General features: G+C 37.8%; 5 protein-coding genes across 6 annotated transcripts in view; 3 read left to right on the forward strand and 2 right to left on the reverse strand.

Moving 5' to 3' along the window:
- Positions 1-21375, forward strand: part of LOC131438610 (uncharacterized) — a 225143-nt gene that overhangs the window by 187516 nt on the left and 16252 nt on the right. The window lies entirely within an intron of this gene.
- Positions 1161-2390, forward strand: LOC131438614 (podocan-like protein 1). Its single transcript, XM_058608742.1, has 2 exons — positions 1161-1240; positions 1303-2390. Exons 1-2 carry the CDS (start codon positions 1212-1214, stop codon positions 2324-2326), a joined length of 1053 nt encoding a protein of 350 aa, XP_058464725.1. The 5' UTR covers positions 1161-1211; the 3' UTR covers positions 2327-2390.
- Positions 2356-4055, reverse strand: LOC131438611 (uncharacterized). The gene is made up of 2 exons (XM_058608739.1): positions 3991-4055; positions 2356-3932 (listed from the first exon to the last, which is right to left on the reverse strand). Exons 1-2 carry the CDS (start codon positions 4011-4013, stop codon positions 2393-2395), a joined length of 1563 nt encoding a protein of 520 aa, XP_058464722.1. The 5' UTR covers positions 4014-4055; the 3' UTR covers positions 2356-2392.
- LOC131438613 (leucine-rich repeat transmembrane protein FLRT3-like) lies at positions 4782-10488 on the forward strand. Its single transcript, XM_058608741.1, has 2 exons — positions 4782-9002; positions 9075-10488. Exons 1-2 carry the CDS (start codon positions 8989-8991, stop codon positions 10399-10401), a joined length of 1341 nt encoding a protein of 446 aa, XP_058464724.1. The 5' UTR covers positions 4782-8988; the 3' UTR covers positions 10402-10488.
- On the reverse strand, positions 10423-12017 carry LOC131438612 (uncharacterized). The gene is made up of 2 exons (XM_058608740.1): positions 11928-12017; positions 10423-11774 (listed from the first exon to the last, which is right to left on the reverse strand). Exons 1-2 carry the CDS (start codon positions 12011-12013, stop codon positions 10466-10468), a joined length of 1395 nt encoding a protein of 464 aa, XP_058464723.1. The 5' UTR covers positions 12014-12017; the 3' UTR covers positions 10423-10465.

Below are 21375 nucleotides of genomic sequence, written 5' to 3' on the forward strand. Positions count from 1 at the left end.
ACTTAAAGTTGTTCTACAGTGATTTTTTCGGTAGTATTGTGAACCTTAACAGTGATAAGTTGCACAACCAATTTTAATATATATTTCTAAACATATCTAACATAAATAACATTTCTAAATCAATTGTAAAACATCTTGAAAGTTCAATAAGTTACATTTGCTACTTGGGAAGCTACCCTGCAACTGAAACACATGAAAAACAGTCTAATTGAGGAATGAAACAACTGGCGGAGAGGTTACTATAGAGAAATGACTACAAATGAAGCTGAACATGCTCGGTTCTTCTGTTCAATTAGACTGTTTCTTCGTGTGTTTCACATGCAGGATAGTTTAAATGGCAAAACGATTTAACCCTTAAAGGAGCTAAAACTACGTGTTCGAGTCCCGCCGCTGCGGTGGCTTTTTCGAGATTTTCATTACATCAGTTGTATTCGCATGTCATATTTCCAATCTGTTTTCCTTGTAAGATGTTGATCAAATTTATTTGCTTCTGTTTTTTTTTCACTATTTTTAGAAAAATGCGTACTGTAAAATGCACTGTTTTTTTTGTAAAAAAAATATGCGAGCGGTAACCGTACACCATAATGAAATGCTACGCATGTCCCTGTCATTTATGACCAAACGTAGTTGATTCTACCGTATCAAAACTCGAAGTTTAAATATAAAAAAAATATAAAAATTACAAGTTCGCTTATTAAGAGTGAATCCTAGACCGATCCCTGCCCAAACAACCTTCCCCTTCCGTAAAGTATCGTCCTTTCCTCATTCATTCTTTGCTTCTCTGTGAACAATGCAGAATGGAGTGGCTAGCTATAGTTGCTATAATGTCAATTTGAGCTCGAAAGACAGCATACTTTGATTTAATGCAAACTAGATCGAATAGAAGCGAACACGTGTTCCTATTGTTACCCACACTGCTACAGCAATATTCATCTCACTTACACTAAGATGCGTAGTTTCTCCTTTTTGATTTTAACCGCCTGTGATTGATAACTCTGTCCAAAAATACGAGACATTTACCAACTATGTAAAATCTCGTGATCATGATTACAGCATCAGTTTCACATACTAGTAAAACATCCTAGTTTCATTATTCAAACTACTCAACAAGCTGATGCACATCAGTGATAAGCGGTAACTTCCCTTGATAACGCAGGGCAACCGCTCATTCGTCATTCAGTAATTCAATCAGGACGCATATTAAGTGCAAAATGCATAAAACAGGCAAATTTCTCTTACTGTACGTATCAGCAAAATAAAATATTGAAGCTAGACTACAAAAAAAAAACTTTCAACTTTCAGCCTAACCGTGTTAGCGTCTTTCGTGCCAGCACTGGTCGCGATCGAGTACCGGTGTGTCGAACGACTCAAAAGCTATTGCGTCGTTGAAAACGTGACGGCGGATTCGTTTGCCGATTCCATCTTCCCATCGAACGAAACATCACTGCTCATTCAAAACAGCACCATATCCCGGTTCGGCGAAGACCAGTTCCGGCAGCTGCCGGCAGTGGAAAATCTCATGATCCATCATTTGAAGATCGAACGTCTCCAGCTGGCGAAATGTGACCAACTGACGACTCTGTTCGCTAGCTACAATCACATTTCGGACTTGGAAGCATCCGAAGGTCTGCAGTTACGCAATCTGCATCTCTATCAAAACATGCTCACTAACATCAGTGCCTTGCGGGTGCTGACCGAACTGGAACAACTGTATCTCAATGATAATCTGCTGGAAACGTTGGTGATGGACACGTTCGCAGCGATGAAGAGCTTGAAGATTCTTACTCTTCATCGGAATCAACTGACGGCAATCGACTCGAAACGTTCCGTTGTTTTGCCTAGCCTGGAAGCACTTTTTGTTCAGCACAACAAGTTGACATATCTCGACACTGGGCTGTGGAAAATGTCCGCTCTGAAAACACTGGATTTAGGTGACTACGATCTGGGGTTTTTGTTTACATTTCTGGAGGAATTTCCGGCACTACGCACACTGGAGCTGTACGAAAACGAATGGAACTGTGGTTGGCTTAGCAAAATGGTTGATCGGTTGGAGGCACGTGGAATTCAGCACACCCAAACCGATCGAGACTGCGACGACGGAACACTGTTTTCCGAGCTTTGCTGCTCCGTTGAGGGAGCTTCACCCGATCCGATGATGTTGCTAATTAGCCGAACTGCCGTAGTGGATGATCTGCACGATCAGCTAGGGAAACAACGGCATAAGCTGGAAACTTTGGAAGAGTCTCAACGGAAGCAAACCCACAAGTACAATGAGTTGCAGCAAAAAGTCGATCGAATGGAGACCTTCTGCCGGAATGAGTTGTAGTTTTTCGGATGAAATTATTAGAATTTAAGTTCAGTTGTTTTTTGAAATGTGTTTAATCTATTCTACTCACTCGTCAATGATGGCTATTTCATCGAGAATCCTTGTCATCATACTGATTCGTTCTTGTGCCAGATTAACTTGATTTCGCAAAAGTTCCGTCTCTCGAGTCATCGTGTGGAACTGCTTCAGAACATCGTTGACCCGCCCGCGTTCCGTATTGATCTGACTTTTCAGATCTACACTGGACAAATGATACTTCAACTGTTGATTTTCCAGCTGTTTGATCTTTGCTTCCACTTGTGACAGCTGTTCCGGTTTGCTTCCACTTGTGACAACTGTTCCCATCTTATTGGTCTTCTCTACGAATTCGGTCAGCGCCGTAAACCTCGTCTCCAAAGTTTCCCGCATCGAGTTGAGTCGATCGACCACACTTTCCAATTCATCACTTAGTTCCGACTGTTTTTTCGCTATTCCTGAGATATCGTTCCGATGGAAGGTAAGAATGCTCTTTAATTCGTTTGTCTCATTCAATGCCACTTGAGATTCTTTCTCGGCAATCTGCTTGTCGAGTTTCTTAATTTGATCTTCTATCATCGCAAATCGCTTCTCTACGCTAGATTCTTTGGTGACTGCTTCCTTGTCAGCCTCCTTCCTATGCTCGTCAAATGCGACACTGATCTCTTGAACAACTTGACTCAAGTTCTGTAGTTGGTCCCACTTGTCACTGAACAAATCCGGTTCGGAACCAGCTAAAATTTTTAGAGCATCCTTTTCACAACAAATGCCATGAACGACTGTCAGGCCCTCAATGTTGCACCGATCCGGGGAATCCTTATCACTCAGCACCGCCGACGAAAGTCGAAACATGATCATTAACTGTTCGCACTTCCAGTAATTTCCGGCGATCCTGGCCGCTTTAAGCCGTTTGAATTGCTCCAAACTGCCACCGATCAGGTACAGTTTATTGTTGGCTAAGTCGAGTTCCCCGAGTGAAGCGAGTTCCCACTTTTCAACATTCAACTCAAACAATTGATTTCCAGCCAATGACAAATACTGCAGCTTATCCAGCTGAAACTGTCCACTGGTTTCAACGGTGTGCAGTTTATTGTTTGCGATCGAAAGTTGCCGTAGATCCGACAGCCGGGCAAAGGAATCCATCGACAGAAGCTCCAGTTCGTTCCCGTCCAGGGTCAACAAACGTAACTTCGTAAATCGGGACACCACGTCGACATCGATCAGAGCATTGTTGGTTAAATTCAACGAAATCAAACCGTAACCACGTTCCACCACGCTGTCATCAACCAGAAGTGATCGGATTCGGTTGTTGGTCGCCTCCAGGTGGATCATTTCCGGTCGTATGAACAACGTTTCGCACTCCACACGGTTGATCGTCAGATCCACGATGCGATCCAATTTCTCTGCCAGTTGTCGGGTGAAGTGTGGAATATTTCCGGATGCGATGATCAGTGGGTCACTGATGTCGGGAAGGATGACCTCCTGCAAATCCACTTCCGATACCAGAACTACATCTCGAATGGTGCAAGGCTTCCGTGAACTACATTCGTATTTAGAGCCGTGGGCGAATCCAGTTACCAACCAAATGATTCTGATTTGGGATTGAAATTCGGTTAAAGTAAAGCAAACGTTCGAAACACAGTACTTACAGTAAAAAATAGAACACTTTCATGACTAGGCTGTTGCTGAATTGAACGAACACTGACTTCGTTGAGGTGTTCGATAATGACTTAGATTTGAACTTGTTGATAGACCAATCTCGTAGGTTATCGGTACCGTTATTTTGTTGCAGTTGCAACATTGTAGACCACCTACTTTAGACATACAAATTATCTGATCGAATCGAATCACTGCAAAAGGGTTGTCTTCCATTTTCGAGATTTACAGTTCAAATGATTCAAAACACAATTTTACAACCAGAATTAAAGAGTATGTAAAAACTAATCTAGAGTGTTCGGTATACAATCGCATTTCGGTATACAATCGCATCCTTAATGCACGCTAATACTGACTGTTTTTCTGATCGGAGGTACTCCTTCAAAAGTATACTATCCCAGAAAACGGACCTTGTGATCTTTCCGTTCCATTGAGACGCTCTTCGAGGCACTCGTGCCGCTTCGAAACACTCGTGCTGAATTAAGTCTATTATCGGGTTATCATTCCGTTCTCTGGTGTATAATAATGGATTCAGCCAAACAAGTACTCGAAGTGCGCTTGCGTTCGTCTTTCTAACCCGGAAATAAGTATGTGCGGGATCCAGCGGCAGGATATCTTTCTCATCTGCAGCATCTTGCCAAACCAAAGCATACTCAACTACAATTACAGTACTCTTTTATGTATTATTATTATTGTCATGTATTTTACTCCAGTTTCATCCTCCATTTTATGTGGTTTTGACTCTGTTCTGTTTCCTAGGACCTGCGCTGGAGTGGAGTTTTGACCATCACATAACTCTCAAAACCTCTAGCTCAGGGTGTTCTCAACAGGATCAACAGCCCCAAAATATTTCTGAAACTTTTTTTTTCGATTCTGTTTCTGTTTTCGGAAGGGACCAGGACATCAGTGTATTCCGCGTCGTTGTAGGATCATTTCTAATCATTTGACATTTCCAGTAGATTTTGCAAATAAGTTACTCTTCAATATGTTCAAATTGAGATGCCAAAACTTTTGTAGCGCTTTCCAATACCTATAACTTACAAAACGTAACACATATAACGCTTCCTAACACACAAAACTAACAAAAGAGTAACGGATGTAGCGGCTCGTACGCTTGTACATTTTAAAAATGTAACACATGTAACGATTTGTAACACCTAAAACATACCGAAAAGTAACGCACGTAGCACTTCGTAACGCCTCCAACATACAAAAACCTAACGCATGTAACACTTCGTAACGCCTGTAATTCACAGAAGATTAACACATGTAACGCCTACAACTCATAAAAAACTAACGCCTAAAACTTACATAAAAATAATGCATCATAATACTTGTAACTTACAAACGAGTAACGCTTCGTAACGTCTATATCTCATAAAGAGTAACGCATGTAACATTTTGTAACGCCTATAACTTACAAAAAAATAACGCTACGTAACGCCTATAACTTAAAAAAAGTTACGAGTGTAACGCTTTGTAACACTTATTTTACAAAAAAGTAACACTTCGTAACGCTCAGTAACGCTTCGTAACGCCTATAACTTACAAAAAAGTAACGAATATATCGTTTCGCAACATCTTTAACCTACAAAAGAGTAACGCATGTAACACTTTGTGACGCCTATAACATACCAAAAAGTAACGCTTGTAACGCTTCATAATGCCTATGACTCTCAAAAACGTAAAACATGTTACGATTCGTAACGCATACAACTCACGAAAAAATAACTCATGTAACATTTCGTAACTTCTATAACTCACGGAAAAGTAACGCATGTAACGCCACATAACGCCTATAACTTACAACAAAGTAACGCTACATAACACATATAACTAACAAAAAAGTAACTTTTCGTAACGTTTTTAACTTACAAAAAAATATCGTATGTAACGCTTCGTAACGCCTATAACTTACAAAAAAGTAACGCATGTAACGCTTCGAAACGCTTATAAAATACAATACGTAACGCTTCGTAACGCCTCTAACTTCCAAAAAGGAAACACATGTATCGCTTCGTAACATTTTTAATCCACATAAAAGTAACGCTTCGTAACGCCTATTACTTACAAAAAAGTAACGCTTTCAAACGCCTGTAACTTAACGCATGTAACTCAGTTCGCTTTCTCATCTCATCCAAGTCAGTCTATAAAACAAATCCGCTTACGTTCGGGACAGAAGAAACCAAGTACAGTATTGTGTAGTGAACAATAGAATGACCTCGAAATTAGTGAACCAAACGAACAAAAGCTACCGCCGACACGAAAGAATACAATTGTTGTTGACTTCAGGCAGTGCAAAATTCGACCTTCGATACGAGAACTTAAAGGTTTGCTTAAGGAGCAAATGCATCTTGATATTAAACGTGTGCATTTACTTCAATGCAATAAGACGAATAATGTTGTTTACATGCAGTTTTATAAAGAGTTGGATGCAATTTAATTCGCAAAAGACAATAACAATGTGCACTATGTGGAGCACGAGAACATTAAGTATAACATTCCAGTATATATGGAAGATAGTGCGTGTGCATGATCTTCCCTCAAGCGTCATCGATCCTTATATTCGCAAAACTATGTCCCAATATGGAGAGATTCTCTCTATCGAAAAGTGGAAGAAATTTTCCCCGGTATTCTAAATGGCGTACGTTTGTTACGCATGCGCTTGAGGAGACCTATACCTTCTTATGTGACATTCGGTCAGGATACAAGAATCCCGTGCAAATCACTTGTTATCTATGACAATCAGATGGCCACATGTCAATATTGCCAAAAAGCTGTTCACTACGGTAAGCCATGTGATAAACTGGACAAGGAGACAACTACACCAAAGGACAATGGTGCTTCCTTCACACCAACCCAGTACACCTGTGACAGTCACCAACGACAGTGAAGCATCCTTTTCAACGAAACCATCCAACGTATCCCCTATAGAACAAAGTCCATCCAACCAATTAACCAACAATGTACAAGACGCAGCTACAGCAACTAGCAACGAAATCAACAAAAATACCACCGATGCGACGATGAAAGACGAGACGAACCGCGAACAAAGTGCCCCTCAATCCTCGCAGGAGGAAAATGGAAGCTCCTCTCCCCCTAGAAAAAGGGTGACAACGAGATCCAATACAAAAAAAATATTGTAAAAACTCAGCTAAATCGGCCACGTAAAGCTTGTACGCAAATAGGCCTGAATAAAATATCTTTTAAATGAAACAAAAAAAAACGCATGTAACGCTTCGTAACGTCTATAATTTACGAAAACAGTATGTAACGCTTCGTAACGCCTTTAACTTACAAAAAGTGACGCGTGTAACACCCATAACTTACTAAAGTCTATAACACAAAAAGTTAACGCATGTAACGCTTAGAACTTACAAAAAAGTAACGCTCTGTAACGCCTTGTAACACCTATAACTTACAAAAAATAACGCATGTAAATTTACTAAAAAGTAACACATTTAACGCTTCGTAACACCTATAACTTTCTTAAAAGTAACGCATCGTAACTCCTTTACTGCAAGAATCTAACCATTACAACAGTTTTTAACATTCACAATTTCCAATAAATAACTCATATGATTTGATTTCCTCTATTTAAGAAAATTATCGCATGCAACGTTTTCTAGTTTCTTTAACTTTAACGCTGCGTCAAATGGAACATTTTACCATATTGGGGACGGGTAAAACGTGATGGGTAAGTCGATTCCTTTCACGCAACCCGCCTGGGTTCGATTCCCAACCCCGCACATAGGGTCAGAAAGTTTTTCTAGCCCGAATAGGCGGATGACCTTAAGGGGGAGGTAAGGGATAAACATTCACTTTTCGAGAAAAAAAAACATTTAAACGCATTTTTCTGAAAATCAATTTTTCGAAGTCCGTGAACCTGCAAAATCTACCGATTTTTTTTCAAACTTGGAACATACTTTCTTGGTATAAAATACCTTCCCCCCTACTATTTTGAAATTTTTCCATTTCCATATCATGGTAGTTTTTCAGCTCAAAATTGGCGGAAAATTTGGCGTAAGATCGCGTTTTTTTTTTGCTTTAAAAAATTAAATAATAACTTGAGAACGACGGATTTACTTTAAGTAAATTTATGAAAATTTTTGATTTCAGACAATTCTACGCCGAGTTATCGTGTTCACCGCGCAACGTGATTCTCAAAAGAGGTTTTGGGGAATGCTCTGTTACCGCCTTATTTTTCAAAATTAATACACGAAAATTCAACTAAATATTCTTTAATAATGCTTTAGAATGTAAACAAAGTTTAAATAAATATGCTTAAGTTGTTTCTCCGTAGAAAATGGCAAAAAAGTGTTTTTTGATTTAAATTATCCCTTAAGGTTAAAATCTCTATAATCGGAACAAAAAAATATTCCATAGTACCTTCACTCAGGCGTTGGCTCAGATGGGCCTCGAAAAACTTACTTACGTATATAGCTTCTAAACTAAACTACTATTTTATGTATTTTATGTATTGTTATTATTGTCATTTATTTTACCTCGGTTTCATCCTCCATATTATGTGGTTTTGACTCTGTTACTTCGATTGCTCTTCAGCGAACAGCCAATGAACTTAATAAACAATCTTTTTAAATATACATCTACACCTTCAAACGGAATATGTTTTTGCTGAAATATTTTTCGAAAAAAAAACTCACTGCAGGTTAAACAAAACTTGACGACGTCTAGGATTGAACAAAGTAACACGTCACTGGGGGTTAGTTTCACCACAGCCTACTACTATCTGATGTCGTTTTCGCTTATGCGCTAATACTTTCGAATGAACTCCCCTGAATATTCCTTTGAGTCAATGAGAACAGATGAAAAATAAAACCATTCACCAATCCCTATTGAAAGGACTCCAACTATTTCTACTATCGGATGATTTGCTAAACAAAGACATTATGCAACATCCTCAGCACTGTGATCTCTACTCGGATTCAGTATCAGACTTCATTTCGTAGTGTTCGGACTGATCTTTCAACATGATCAAACATTGGTGAGTTTCACACCGAAAATATTCTAGTCTGTGATTGATGAGACTTTCAATTTAACAATTTAACAATTTCAGTTTATTATTAGTTGGGCTCGCGCTTTTCATAAGTCAGACAAGTGCCATAGCCGGTGTCTCATCAGCGATATCGTACAGTTGCACACGCGATGAATCCACGAAATGTGTAATTCCTAACATTATTGGGGACTCTGCAGAAATCCAGCTCCCCGATCTTAGCAACAAAACAATTCTTCAACTGAAAAGTGGAAAAATTGACCAGTTTAACGAAAGATTTAACAATCAGCTTGGTACAGTGACCAAGCTGCATATTGGAATGTTAGGAATTAAAACCTTCGTACTACATCCGGCTTTGATCGAAATTCGGTTGGAAGGAAATGAGATCACTTCGTTTCGGCTTGAATCGGATACGGATGGATACAAAGTGGAGATTTTGGATTTAAGCAAAAATCAACTGACCGGTTTGGATGGTTTCGAAAAAATGTCCAGCCTGAAGGAACTCAATCTGAAATCGAACAATCTTGAAATGATCAATATGAAAACCTTCGAAACTATGACCACTCTCTCAAAGTTGGACATCAGCGGTAATCGGATCAGTACGATCTTGGCCACCAGCTCTTTACCATTACCAGTGTTGGATTCAATTTCCTTAGCGGGAAATAAGTTAGAAAAACTAGATGTTACGAACTGGGAATTCGAATCCCTAACCAGTCTTGACGTCAGCTCAAACGATCTGGTGCATATTTCTGGTTTGCATGATCGTTTTCCTAGTCTCACCGAAATCTTTTTATCCCACAATGCCTGGTATTGTACCTGGCTCGATGAGACACTGGCAAATTTCACCTCCAGCTACGTCGCCGTGAAGGATAGCGACAAAGACTGCGAAGGACTCTCGCCATCGAATATCTGCTGTCTGGCAGAACACGAAGCCAATGTGACGACCTACGATGAAAGTTTTAAAAAATTAGATCAGCTGGAACAGAAACAAAGCACGCTGCTGCAGGAATTGGACAGCAAAATACGTAAATTTGAAACGGAACAAAGTGATCGGTTATCCGGGGTGCATCAGCAACTCGAAGATTTGCTGAAGAAGGAGCAGATTGTGCCCTCAGCGGCCCTCGGTAATAATACGGATCAGGAAACTCTGACGACTGTGAAGATGCGGTTGAATGAAATAGAGTCGAACGTGGAAAACGAAATACGAAAACTGGACAAACAAAACCTTCTGAACAGTGGAAACCAGCGAAAGCTAGGAATTGCGATCATTGAACTGAAACGTTCTTTAGAGCGGGAGAGCAAAAAAATGATTGAGTTACAATCCCAATTCACCTTACTGAAAGATTACGTGATAAGTAAACTGAAGAAGCAGATTAGATTGGAACCCTAACAAATAATCATATCATTTTTTTTTGTATTCTAACAAACTGAATTTATTCCAAGCATCAATAAAATTACAAATTACTATTAAAACTAATCTCGTAATGTTTCATTTCGTCCTGCAGATTCTGAATAGATTTCAGATCCGTTGCCAGTTTATTTTTCAGTTCCATGGTCAGATACAACAACTTTGTCAGATCCTGTGCATTTTTCGCATTGTTCTCACCGAGCCGTTGCCATTGTTTTATTTTACCTTCGACCTGGACTATACTTTCACCCAATTCTTCTATATCATGTTCGGTCACTCGAGCTTTTTCTGAATCAAAAATCTTTGCCCAACGTTCCTGCTTTTCGGTAACAATTTTGTCCACCGCATCCAGCTGACTTTCGCTGTCTCCGATGATCCGATCCATCCTACTCGTCACTTCGTCACGGATCCGATTATGTGACTCCGCGAATGATTCTATCCTGGCAACTAGATCGGCATAGCTCGGCTGGTCGTCGGTGAAAACCGTGATGCTACAGCAAATATCCTCCACTGGCATAGCCGGGCAATTGGCATCCTTGTCCGCTAGTGTGATGAATTTTTCCTGGATCCTTTTCAGTGCTTTGTTCAACCAAAAACAGTACCACGAATTCCCTGCCAGGGCTAGTTTTTCCAAACTAACAAAATGGCCAAAATTTTCCACGTCCAAATTGGTCAGCTGATTCTGACTGAGAGCAAGATCAATCAGCTGAGGCATTTCCCAGTCCTTGACGGCGAGGGTTGTTAGATTGTTTGACACAAGTGAAAGCGATTCCAGTGCCGGTAGTTCAATTGTGCTTGAGGAAGAAATTTTACTAATTCTGTTCCGTGCTAAGGACAGCTTTTTAAGGTTCTTCATCGAACTAAAAGTGGCCATTTCAACGAAATCAATTAAATTCCCATCCAAATTCAACTCGACCAATTGGCTAAGATTACTAAGCATTCGGATGTTACTCAGACGATTGTTCATCAAATTCAGATGTTCCAGCTGATACTGGGCTCCGGTTTCCGCGTCCGGCAGCTCGTCCACGACGACATGATGAATGAGATTACCTTCCGCGCTCAGGTACCGCAGGGTAGGTTTCAACCAGAGCGAACGGATCTCGAGATGTCCCAGCAGCACTTTTCTAACATCGTCACCAAGAGCAGTAGAAAAATCGTTCGAAAATCGGGTGATGTTTCCGCTGCGAATTTGCAGCGTGTGCTTTCCGGCCAAACTCGGTAACCGCGGCACATGGAAGTCTACGAAAAGTACGTCCTGAAGGGTGCAGATTGGCGATTTGACGTTATTTTTGCACATCAACGGTGGGGGTGGTGAAGATAGCACTTCCGCAGTCGTAGACTGCAGTCGCCAAATGCTGTCGGATCGAAGTAGGTTGTGATTTAATTTGAAAGTTTCATAACCATAACAATTTGATCGTTTTCATTGAATAGTTTCACTCGGAAATGCCAAATCAAAGTAACCCGATATGGTTCAAATGAAAATCGACATGGCTTTTGACAATACTCACGAAAATGATAGCAGCAGCAACAGCTGGAACAACATTTTAGTTCGAATCTTTGTACTAGAATACCATGATCTGACTGATGGTTGCATAAAGTTAGTACAAAGTTGCACTGGATTTTGCACTATCGCAATCAACTGATAAGCTTTACACTTTTTTACAACATTTGAGGGTGTTGATCTGATTATTTGAGTAATTTAATAGAAAGTAATCCTCATTCTGTATCAGCCATAGCTGATTAAAATTTGTGATTGTGCATCAATCGAAAAAGTGTGGTCGACAATCCAGGATTAATATTCCAACTTAGCTTAAGTTATAGCTGTTACAGAAAAATCTTATCTATTATTTTAAGTTTTTTGACAACTTGCATCTGTAAAACAAAAAAAAACTAATTATGAAATAAAAATGCTAACTGTCAGTGAAAGCACCTTTTTTTAGCGACACAAAGTGCAAAGCAAAGAATTTCCGAGTATTATGATCTGAAGAATATACTTCCGTTCGGTGCCAAATCAGAGTAGCAACAGTGCAAGACGTCGGGTGGCAATTTGCAAATAATATTATAATGAATTTAATTTTAACAATGATGTTAAATAATTATTTGAATATTTTAAATTGGAATGCTCGATCTTTGAAATCGAGTGAAGATGAATTTTATAATTTTCTCAAAGTTCACAAAATCCATATTGCCATTGTGACAGAAACTTTTCTTGAACCAAATGTCACATTGAAAAGTAATCCACATTATGTGGTTAATCGATTTGACAGGTTTACTGGAATGGGTGGTGGAGTTGCCATTTTTGTCCAACGGTAAATTAAACATCGAATTTTTACCTTCTTTCAATACTAAAATTATTGGAAGCTTGGGAATCGAAGTTGAAATCATTCATGGAATTTATTTCATCGCTGGAGCATATTTGCCATTCCATCGCACCGGCGAACAATTAAATTTCTTTAAAGGTGATTTGCAAAAACGATATCGACCGAAATTTTTCGTAATAGGGGACTTAAATGCAAAGCATGTCCAGTGAAATTGTAGGCAAAATAAATAAAGTAGTCCGACTTGTTTCTCTTCCGTGAAAAACCCGTCTACAATTGATCTGGTTCTAACAGATCAAAGTCACATTTGTAGTGAACCGATTACACATGCTGACTTTGACTCAGATCATCTTCCTGTAACATTCCAACTTTCCAACGAAACTATAATTAATCCAATTAGTTCTATATTCAACTATCATAGAGCTAATTGGTTGGATTACAGATCTCACGTTGAAAATCATGTGGATCATGAAACTATTTTAGAAAATTCTACGGACATCGATACAGCAATTGATAATTTGAATCATTACATTATCGAAGCAAGAAATCTTTCAGTTCCCAAAGCTCAAACTAAATTAAATTCTCCTATCATCGATGACAATCTTCAACTGCTCATTCGGTTGAAGGATCTTCGTCGACGACAATATCAACGTTCTCGTGATCCTGCTATGAAAAACATAGTTAAGGATTTACAAAAAGAAATTAAACATAGATTTACTCTTTTGCGAAATGAAACTTTCGCTAAAGAAGTTGAACAAATTAAACCATATTCTAAACCTTTCTGGAAACTTTCTAGGCTTCTTAAGAAACCTCAGAAACCAATTCCTGCTCTCAAGGAAGGAAATCAAATACTTCTTACAAATGTCGAAAAAGCTCAAAAACTTGCTCAGCAGTTTGAGAGTGTACACAATTTTAATTTGAACGTTGTGAGTCCTATTGAAAATGAAGTCTCACTGAAATATGATCATATTTCAACTCAATGACATTATTGAGACGAATTTTGATGAAATTAAGTCAATTATTAGGAAACTTAAAAACATGAAGGATTCTGGTAATGATGGAATTTTTAATATTCTTATTAAAAATCTTCCCGATGTTTGCCTTGAGACTCCTGGTTAAAATTTTCAACAAGTGTTTTTCATTAGCTTACTTTCCAAAAAGATGGAAAAACGCTAAAGTAATTCCTATTCTCAAACCTGATAAAAACTCAGCAGAAACATCAAGTTATCGACCAATTAGCTTACTTTCTGTCAGTAAACTTTTTGAAAAAATTATCTTGTTGAGAATGATGTCTCATATAAATGAAGATTCAATTTTTTTACCAGAACAGTTTGGATTTCGTCATGAACATTTAACTGCTCATCAACTTGTAAGAGTTACGAGCATGATAAAAGCAAATAAATCTTCTGGAGTTGCTCTTCTAGACATAGAAAAAGCATTCGACAGTGTTTGGCACAAAGGTTTAATAGCAAAAATGTCTGATTTCCAGTTTCCTATTTATCTGATCAAAATGATTCAAAATTATTTAACTGATCGTACTCTTCAGGTTAGCTATCAGAATTGTAAATCTGAATTGCTACCCGTACGAGCCGGTGTTCCGCAGGGTTCGAGCGTAGCTCCAATCTTGTATAATATTTTCACTTCTGATCTTCCAAATCTACCCGTTGGTTGTCAGAAATCGCTTTTCTGTGAAGACACAAGTCTGTTAGCCACAGGTAGAAATCTAAGAGTGATCTGCAGTCGCCTACAAAGAAGTTTAAATATTTTCAGTGATTATCTGTCAAAAAGGAAAATTAAACCAAATGCAGCAAAAACGCAATTAATTATCTTTCCTCACAAGCCAAGAGCCAAACAATAATCACATTCTCAAATTGAATGGCTTGGAATTGACATGGTCTGATCAAGCTAAATACTTAGGTTTAACGTATGACAAAAAACTCACTTTCAAGGATCACATTGAAGGAATCCAGGCAAAGTGTAATAAATATATTAAATGTTTATATCCTCTAATAAACAGAAATTCTAAGCTCTGTCTAAAAAACAAATTGTTAATTTATAAACAAATTTTCAGACCAGCCATGCTTTATGCGGTACCAATTTGGTCAAGCTGTTGTTCCACCAGGAAGAAAACGCTTCAAAGGATTCAGAATAAAATTCTGAAAATGATTCAGAAGCGTCCTCCCTGGTTTAGTACAAATGAGTTACACAGACTCACAAATATAGAACCATTAGATGTAATGTCACATAATATTATAAGCAAATTCCGACAAAAATCGATGCAATCTTCAATTGAATCGATTCGCTCTCTGTATTAGTTAGTAAGTTAGTATATAAGTTCCTTTTCCCCATTACACAATACAAGTAGGTTTAGAATTTTCCCTACACAAAAATCTCAGAATTGTGGAAGCAAATGATGTCCTCCTGGTAACAACCAAATCATATATAATAGGGCTGAAAAGTCACCACTTGTGGCTGAACACCCAATTTAAATCCTAATAACTCAAGTTAGGTGACGCCAACGAGAAGAATGAATAAGAATAAAAACATTTAATCGATACTTGAAAAGTGGTTGAAAATCCGTTAAACTAACAAATATGTTAATACAAAACCAGCAAAAGAAGGTAGCTGAAAAATGTCCACTTCGAATAATTCGGGATTTCGAATAATCTAGAAATTGCTATGAATCAAGACAGGGGAGGAGCTTTCGGTACTTTTCAATTATGCAGATCAACGAAATAATCACCGTCAAACGTAACCTTTTTGAATCTGAATTCCAAGTTCGAGCAAATTTTTTTTTCTTTTATAAAGAATTGAAGGGTCGATCAATTGAAAATATTTATTAGGTAAAGAATAAATTAACTAAAGAATTTATACCTTAAAAGATAGGGAGCTCAACAATTTTAAGCAATTGGAGAGTTCAAAAAATTGAAAGAACCGTAAGTATTCTTAGTAAGAACTTTTACTAAGAATTTCCTAATATTCCTAGAGCTGCTACTATTGCTTCAAATTTTCAGAATATCAAAAATTTCTCGTTCTCCAAAAATTCTGAACATTTCGAATGCTTCCAGTATTACCATTAATAAATTCAGCATTTCAAGAATACCTCGTTCTCCAATGATTCCCAGTATAAAAAAAATCCCAGTTTCACACAAAAGTGCAGCATTTCAATAATGTCTTGTTTTCAAGTATTCAAAGATTTCCTAATATTACTAGAATTCCCAGTATTCCAAGCGTTCTCGGTATCAGGTGTACAACTTTGCTTCCGCCGTTTTAGTTTTTTAAAATTAAAAGCTCACAAATATATTATTCAAAGTATTGTCCGTCGCTAGCGAAAACTTTCTCCCATCATTCCGGCATTCCGGCGGATCCCGGTTCGAGAAAAGGAATCCTCTTTTGACCTAACCATGAAGCAATCCATTTTTCCAACTCTTCGAAGGATTGAATATGATCTTGGGAAATACGTTTGAAACTGGCAACCCAGGTTGATAAACTGTTGATTTTAGAATGACGATATCCTTGGTTACGTATGTTGTTCAATTGAAAAATGTGAATAAAACAAAACGAATCAATGAGTATTTTACCACGGTTTTATCGTATGTCGCAAAGGAAGAAGACGAAATTGCAAATTTAAAAGAATTATGGGTTTAATTCAACTGGTTAGTTCAAATTCCATTTAACGATTTTTGTTAAACAGGCTTCAAAATCGTCTGCTTATGCGCTTATGCTTGGAGATCCAAGTAAGTGGACGGCCTTCAAGATAAAAAAATCATCAAAAGGAGATGAAAAATAAGTAAGCTTGACGAATTCTTCTCTTGAAAAAAGTCCATCAATTCTGTAAAACAAGTAAGAGCATCTCAACTCGTACCACTAGAAAATTTCCATCAAGTAATCAAAACTGCGGTTCGATTGAACAGAAAAGCAATGGAAATGATAAAAATTGTCAAGTCCATCCAAATTCAGCCATTGAGATCACGACACTCGAATTTGATACGATCGAATATGGTTAATGATTTCACAAAATATTAATAAAAACTCGTACGAAAGAAATAAGACGAAAAATTAAAACGATCTAGACCACTTGGGTCAACTTCACTACACGGAAAGACCGAAATCAGTATTTTGGCGAAAAATTGGTTGATTTTATGATTTTAGTTAGTTATTTTTTGAGAAAACTGAAAAAATCTCACCTATGCCAATTTAGATTATTATTTCTAATTCCCTTAATAATAATAAAATATTTGTTGAAATGGCTATTTTTTAGTTGAATTCACCAATTAAACGTGCTGTCATTTCTTAGCTAAGACACACTTCATTTCCATTCAACTAATTTTTTAGTTGAATTAGAGAAATAAAACGTTGTTTTCAACCAACATAAATGGTTAAATTGGTTTCTGCAATTTGCAGCTATATGACGCTCTGTCACCGAAAACAAGTTCACACCGTAATGTCTACTGGCCACTAGATGGCACACTACTACCGAAAAAAATTTCAGTCGCGGTTGTCTTTTCTATATTGGCAGGTATAAATACGATGTTGTATTGGAGATAAAGACATAAACGAAACATTAACTTCTTTTTGAAAAGTTTTCTTCTAAATCGCTGCTTTCTTCATTCGACTTCGCGAAATCGACTCGCTCACTGAAAACTTTGAGCACTCGGAAAACAAAAACCGAATACAAGTAGTTTGAAACTCACTTCACTGTTCCGCGTAAAAACATTATTACGCACAATCGCTTCAAATGCGCACAAATTCTGAATAAATACACTTTCCACTAAGAGTTTGCGCCATTTTTACAAATCGTTTTAGAAATTTATGTATATGGATATATCGTAACACATGCGAAAAACATTTAAACAATTTGCAAGCAGTTGCAATAAGGCTGTCCTTTTTAGCTTTTTAATAGATTGTTTTGCTTTGACACTTCTCATGAGTTTTTGGCTAATAATCTTGTTAATAAAACCCATTTCGTTTTTATTTTCTTTGTGTTGTCCTTCAGTAATAATGGTGATAGATAAATAGAAACAATTTTTCTGATTTTAATAACAAAATTAGTTGTCAATGAGAATTTCGTGTTGGATTGAAATATTGCTGGTTTATGTCCCAGATATTCGCCAACTAAACACATTCTCTAAAAATAAAAAAAACTCCAAAAACAGTAATACGAATTAGGCGCAGAACTAATTTCGGTCGTTCCGTGCAGGAATTCTCACTACTCCAAGATTTCCTATTTCTCATATTCCAAAAATTTCCCGTACTTCAAAAGTTTCCAGATTTTCATTCTTTTATCCCAATATTTCCTTGTATTTAAAACACTACTAGAACTTAAAATTTTTCACTATCCCAGAAATTTCCAGTTCTTCGTAAATTTCCTGCGTTTAAACAATCCCCAGTGCTCCGAAAATTTCTCGAAGTAGTTCTGGAATCTCAAGCTTCTAAAAAATTCCCAGCATCTTAAAAATTTCTTGTTTTTCAAGAACTCCCGCTACTCTAAGATTTCCCAGCATTCCTAGAATTCCCAGTATTTCAAGCGTTCTTAGTGTTTCTCTTTATTCCAAGTATTGTAAAAATTTCAAACAATCTCAATAAACGCATTCCTATAAATTCTCATAATCCAATAACTCCAAGTACTTAAAAAAATCTTAATATTTCATTTCTGTATTCCAATATTTCCAAGTATTCAAAGAACTAGCAGAACTCAAAATTTTTCACTATTCAAAAAATTTTCAGTTCTTCGTAAATTTCCCAGTGTTCCAAAAATTCCACGAAATTGTTTTCCAGAATTACCGCCACGCCAAAATTTCCCAGCATTCCAAGCGATCTTAACGGTTCAAGAATTTCCAGTTTTTCAAAAATTTTGCTTATTCCAAGCATTGCAAAAATTCCAAGCATTCCCAATAAACGTATTCCTATATTTTCTAATATTCCAATAATTACCAGTACTTCGGTATTTCCTTCCTGTAATCCAATGTTTCCTAGTATTTAATGAACTGCTAGCACTCAAAAGTTCTCACTATTCCAGCAATTCACAGTTTCACGTAAACTTCCTGTAATTTAAAAATTCTCAACATTCCGAAAATTTCAAGTATTTCAAGAAGTTCCAGCATTTCAATAGTATCTTGTTTTCCAACAATTCTCAGTATTCCAAGCATTGCAAAAAATCCAAACATTCCCAATAATCGCATTCCTAGAATTCTCAAATATTCAAATAAATCCGAGTACTGAAAAAAATTCATTGTGCTCCAATATTTCTCAGTTTTTTTGTAAACTTCCTGCATTTTAAAAATTCCCTGAGTTTCAAAAATTTCAAATGTTTCAGGAAATATTTCAAGAATACCCAATGTTTGAAGCATTTCCAATTTCTCAAATATACCGAAAAAATACTTAAGTAGCTCAAGAGTTTATTTTGAATTTAAAATTTCCATCATTTCAAGTATTTCCAAGTAATCCCTAGTGTTATTATAACTACCCCAATTCCTCGAATTTACAGTGCTCCTAGTAATACACTTATTCTCAGTATTCTCGAAATCCCCAGTACTCCAAGAATTCATCATGTTCCCAGTATTTTGAGTAATTCATTTATTCCCAGTATTCCCAAAACTATCAGTATTCCAAGTATTCTCAAAACAAAACACTTGCATTACATTCCTTTTGTGGAGAATTGGCCTTCTGTTTCAACAGACTTCGCAGTCGATTTTTAGCGTACAGAATCATTGGATGGCTAGTACTACGATTCTATTGACAAAAAGAATCCTTCCAGGTTGGGGCTCGAACATACGACTACTGGTTTGTAAAACCAGCACTCTATGCATTCATCCAAGTATTCTCAGAATTCTTGTGTTCCCAATATTTTAATAATTCCCAATATTTTAATAATTCCCAATATTTTAATAATTTCCAATATTTCAAAGATTCCCAGGATGCCAACAATTTTCTGTATTTCGAAAATTTCATGTAATGCAATATTTCATGTAATTCAATATCCTCCTGTGTAATCATATTGCCAAACGAATCGTTTTGGGTTATGCTGGTTCCTGAATACCGGCTCTGGAAGTATCAGGTGTACAACTTTGCTTCCGCCGTTTTCCGATAGGTGGCTGTACCGGCTGAGGCTGGTCAAAATACATAGATGATAATGCCTTTAAAGTGAGTGTGTACAGTGCCTAACGAATTGTCATCGCCGTTTCAGTGACAATTGTTCTTGTTTTTGTATTATTCACGCTCGAAAATATCTGTTTATGTGCCCAATTCTCGCCATTTGCGGGAAGTTTTACTTTTCTGTTACAATTCGAAAAAAAAAACATTCAGCTGAAGCGCATCGAATGCTCTCAGAAACTTACGGTGATGCTGCTCTGAGTAAAAGAACGTGTCGGGAGTGGTTTCAGCGTTTTAAAAATGGTGATTTCGATGTCGAAGACAAACCACCTGGTGGTGGAAGAGAAAAAACCTTCAAAGATAAACAACTAGAAGCATTGCTTGATGAATATTCGTGCCAAACCCAAGAAGAGCTTGCCGAATCGTTGGGAGTGAGTCAGCAAGCCATTTCAAAACGTCTCAAGCCCCTGGGCATGATTCAGAAAGAAGGAAACCGGGTGCCGTACGAGTTGAAACCGTGGGACATCGAGTGCATGTGAGCAACTGCTTCAAAGACAAAATCGTAAGGGGTTTTTACATCGAATCGTAACCGGTGATGAAAAGTGGGTTCAATACGGTAATCCTCAACGCAGAAAATCATGGGGAAAGCCCGGGCATGCTACTTCGTCGAAGGCAAAACCGAATATTCACGGCGCCAAGGTTATGATTTGTATTTGGTGGGATCAGCTCGATGTGATTTACTACGAACTCTTAAAACCGGGTGAAACCATCACAGGATATCGCTACCGAACGCAACTGATGCGCCTTAGTCGCGCGCTAAAAGAAAAGCGGCCACAGTATCAAGAGCGACGTGACAAAGTCATCCTCCAACACGACAATGCTCGTCCTCACGTCGCAAAAGTGGTCAAAAAGTACCTGGAAACGCTGAAATGGGAAGTCTTGCCCCACACGCCGTATTCCCCAGATGTCGCCCCTTCTGACTTCCACCTATTCCGTTCGATAGCGCACGGCCTGGCAGATCAACATTTTCAATCCTTCGAAGAGTTGAAAAAAGGGATTGCTTCATGGATAGCGTCAAAAGAGGACACCTTTTTTCGAGCCGGGATCCGAAAGATAGATGGGATAAAGTTGTCGCTAGCGACGGACAATACTTTGAATAATACATCTGTAAGCACTTTTTCGCAATAAAGCTTTATATTTCTAGCTTACCTTGGTAACTATTTTGTAGCACTCAGGACAGTATTGCTTAAGGATTTAATTTTGATCATTAACAAGGGGTTGCTATATTGAATCGCTATAGTCGCTAATCGAAACTATAGTAAATCGCTCACGGACACTATTGAATCTGATTTTCCTTCGGAGTGCCTGGTCGTGTCGTCGATTAAGCCTTGTGTAGCTTCCAAAGATTGCCGAAACTTGGTTCAACTATCGTAGATAAAATTGAGCAAACAGATAGAAATTGGCTTTGTCGGATAGCAAAAGCGCAGGAAAGTACACAAACATACCAACTTTTTTCTACCGATCTCGTCGAAGAACTGGCACAAGA

This window comes from Malaya genurostris, chromosome 3, assembly GCF_030247185.1.
Source record: "Malaya genurostris strain Urasoe2022 chromosome 3, Malgen_1.1, whole genome shotgun sequence".
Taxonomy (NCBI): domain Eukaryota; kingdom Metazoa; phylum Arthropoda; class Insecta; order Diptera; family Culicidae; genus Malaya; species Malaya genurostris.

Bases quoted from the DNA above. Each gene is read 5' to 3' on its own strand.
- LOC131438614 (XM_058608742.1), top strand. From the start codon at position 1,212: ATGCATAAAACAGGCAAATTTCTCTTACT. The intron at 1,241-1,302 runs GTACGTATCAGC...TTCAACTTTCAG, and splicing joins ACAGGCAAATTTCTCTTACT to CCTAACCGTGTTAGCGTCTT.
- LOC131438611 (XM_058608739.1), bottom strand. From the start codon at position 4,013: ATGAAAGTGTTCTATTTTTTACT. The intron at 3,933-3,990 runs GTAAGTACTGTG...ATCCCAAATCAG, and splicing joins AAAGTGTTCTATTTTTTACT to AATCATTTGGTTGGTAACTG.
- LOC131438612 (XM_058608740.1), bottom strand. From the start codon at position 12,013: ATGCAACCATCAGTCAGATCATGGTATTCTAGTACAAAGATTCGAACT. The intron at 11,775-11,927 runs GTGAGTATTGTC...TCGATCCGACAG, and splicing joins TTGCTGCTGCTATCATTTTC to CATTTGGCGACTGCAGTCTA.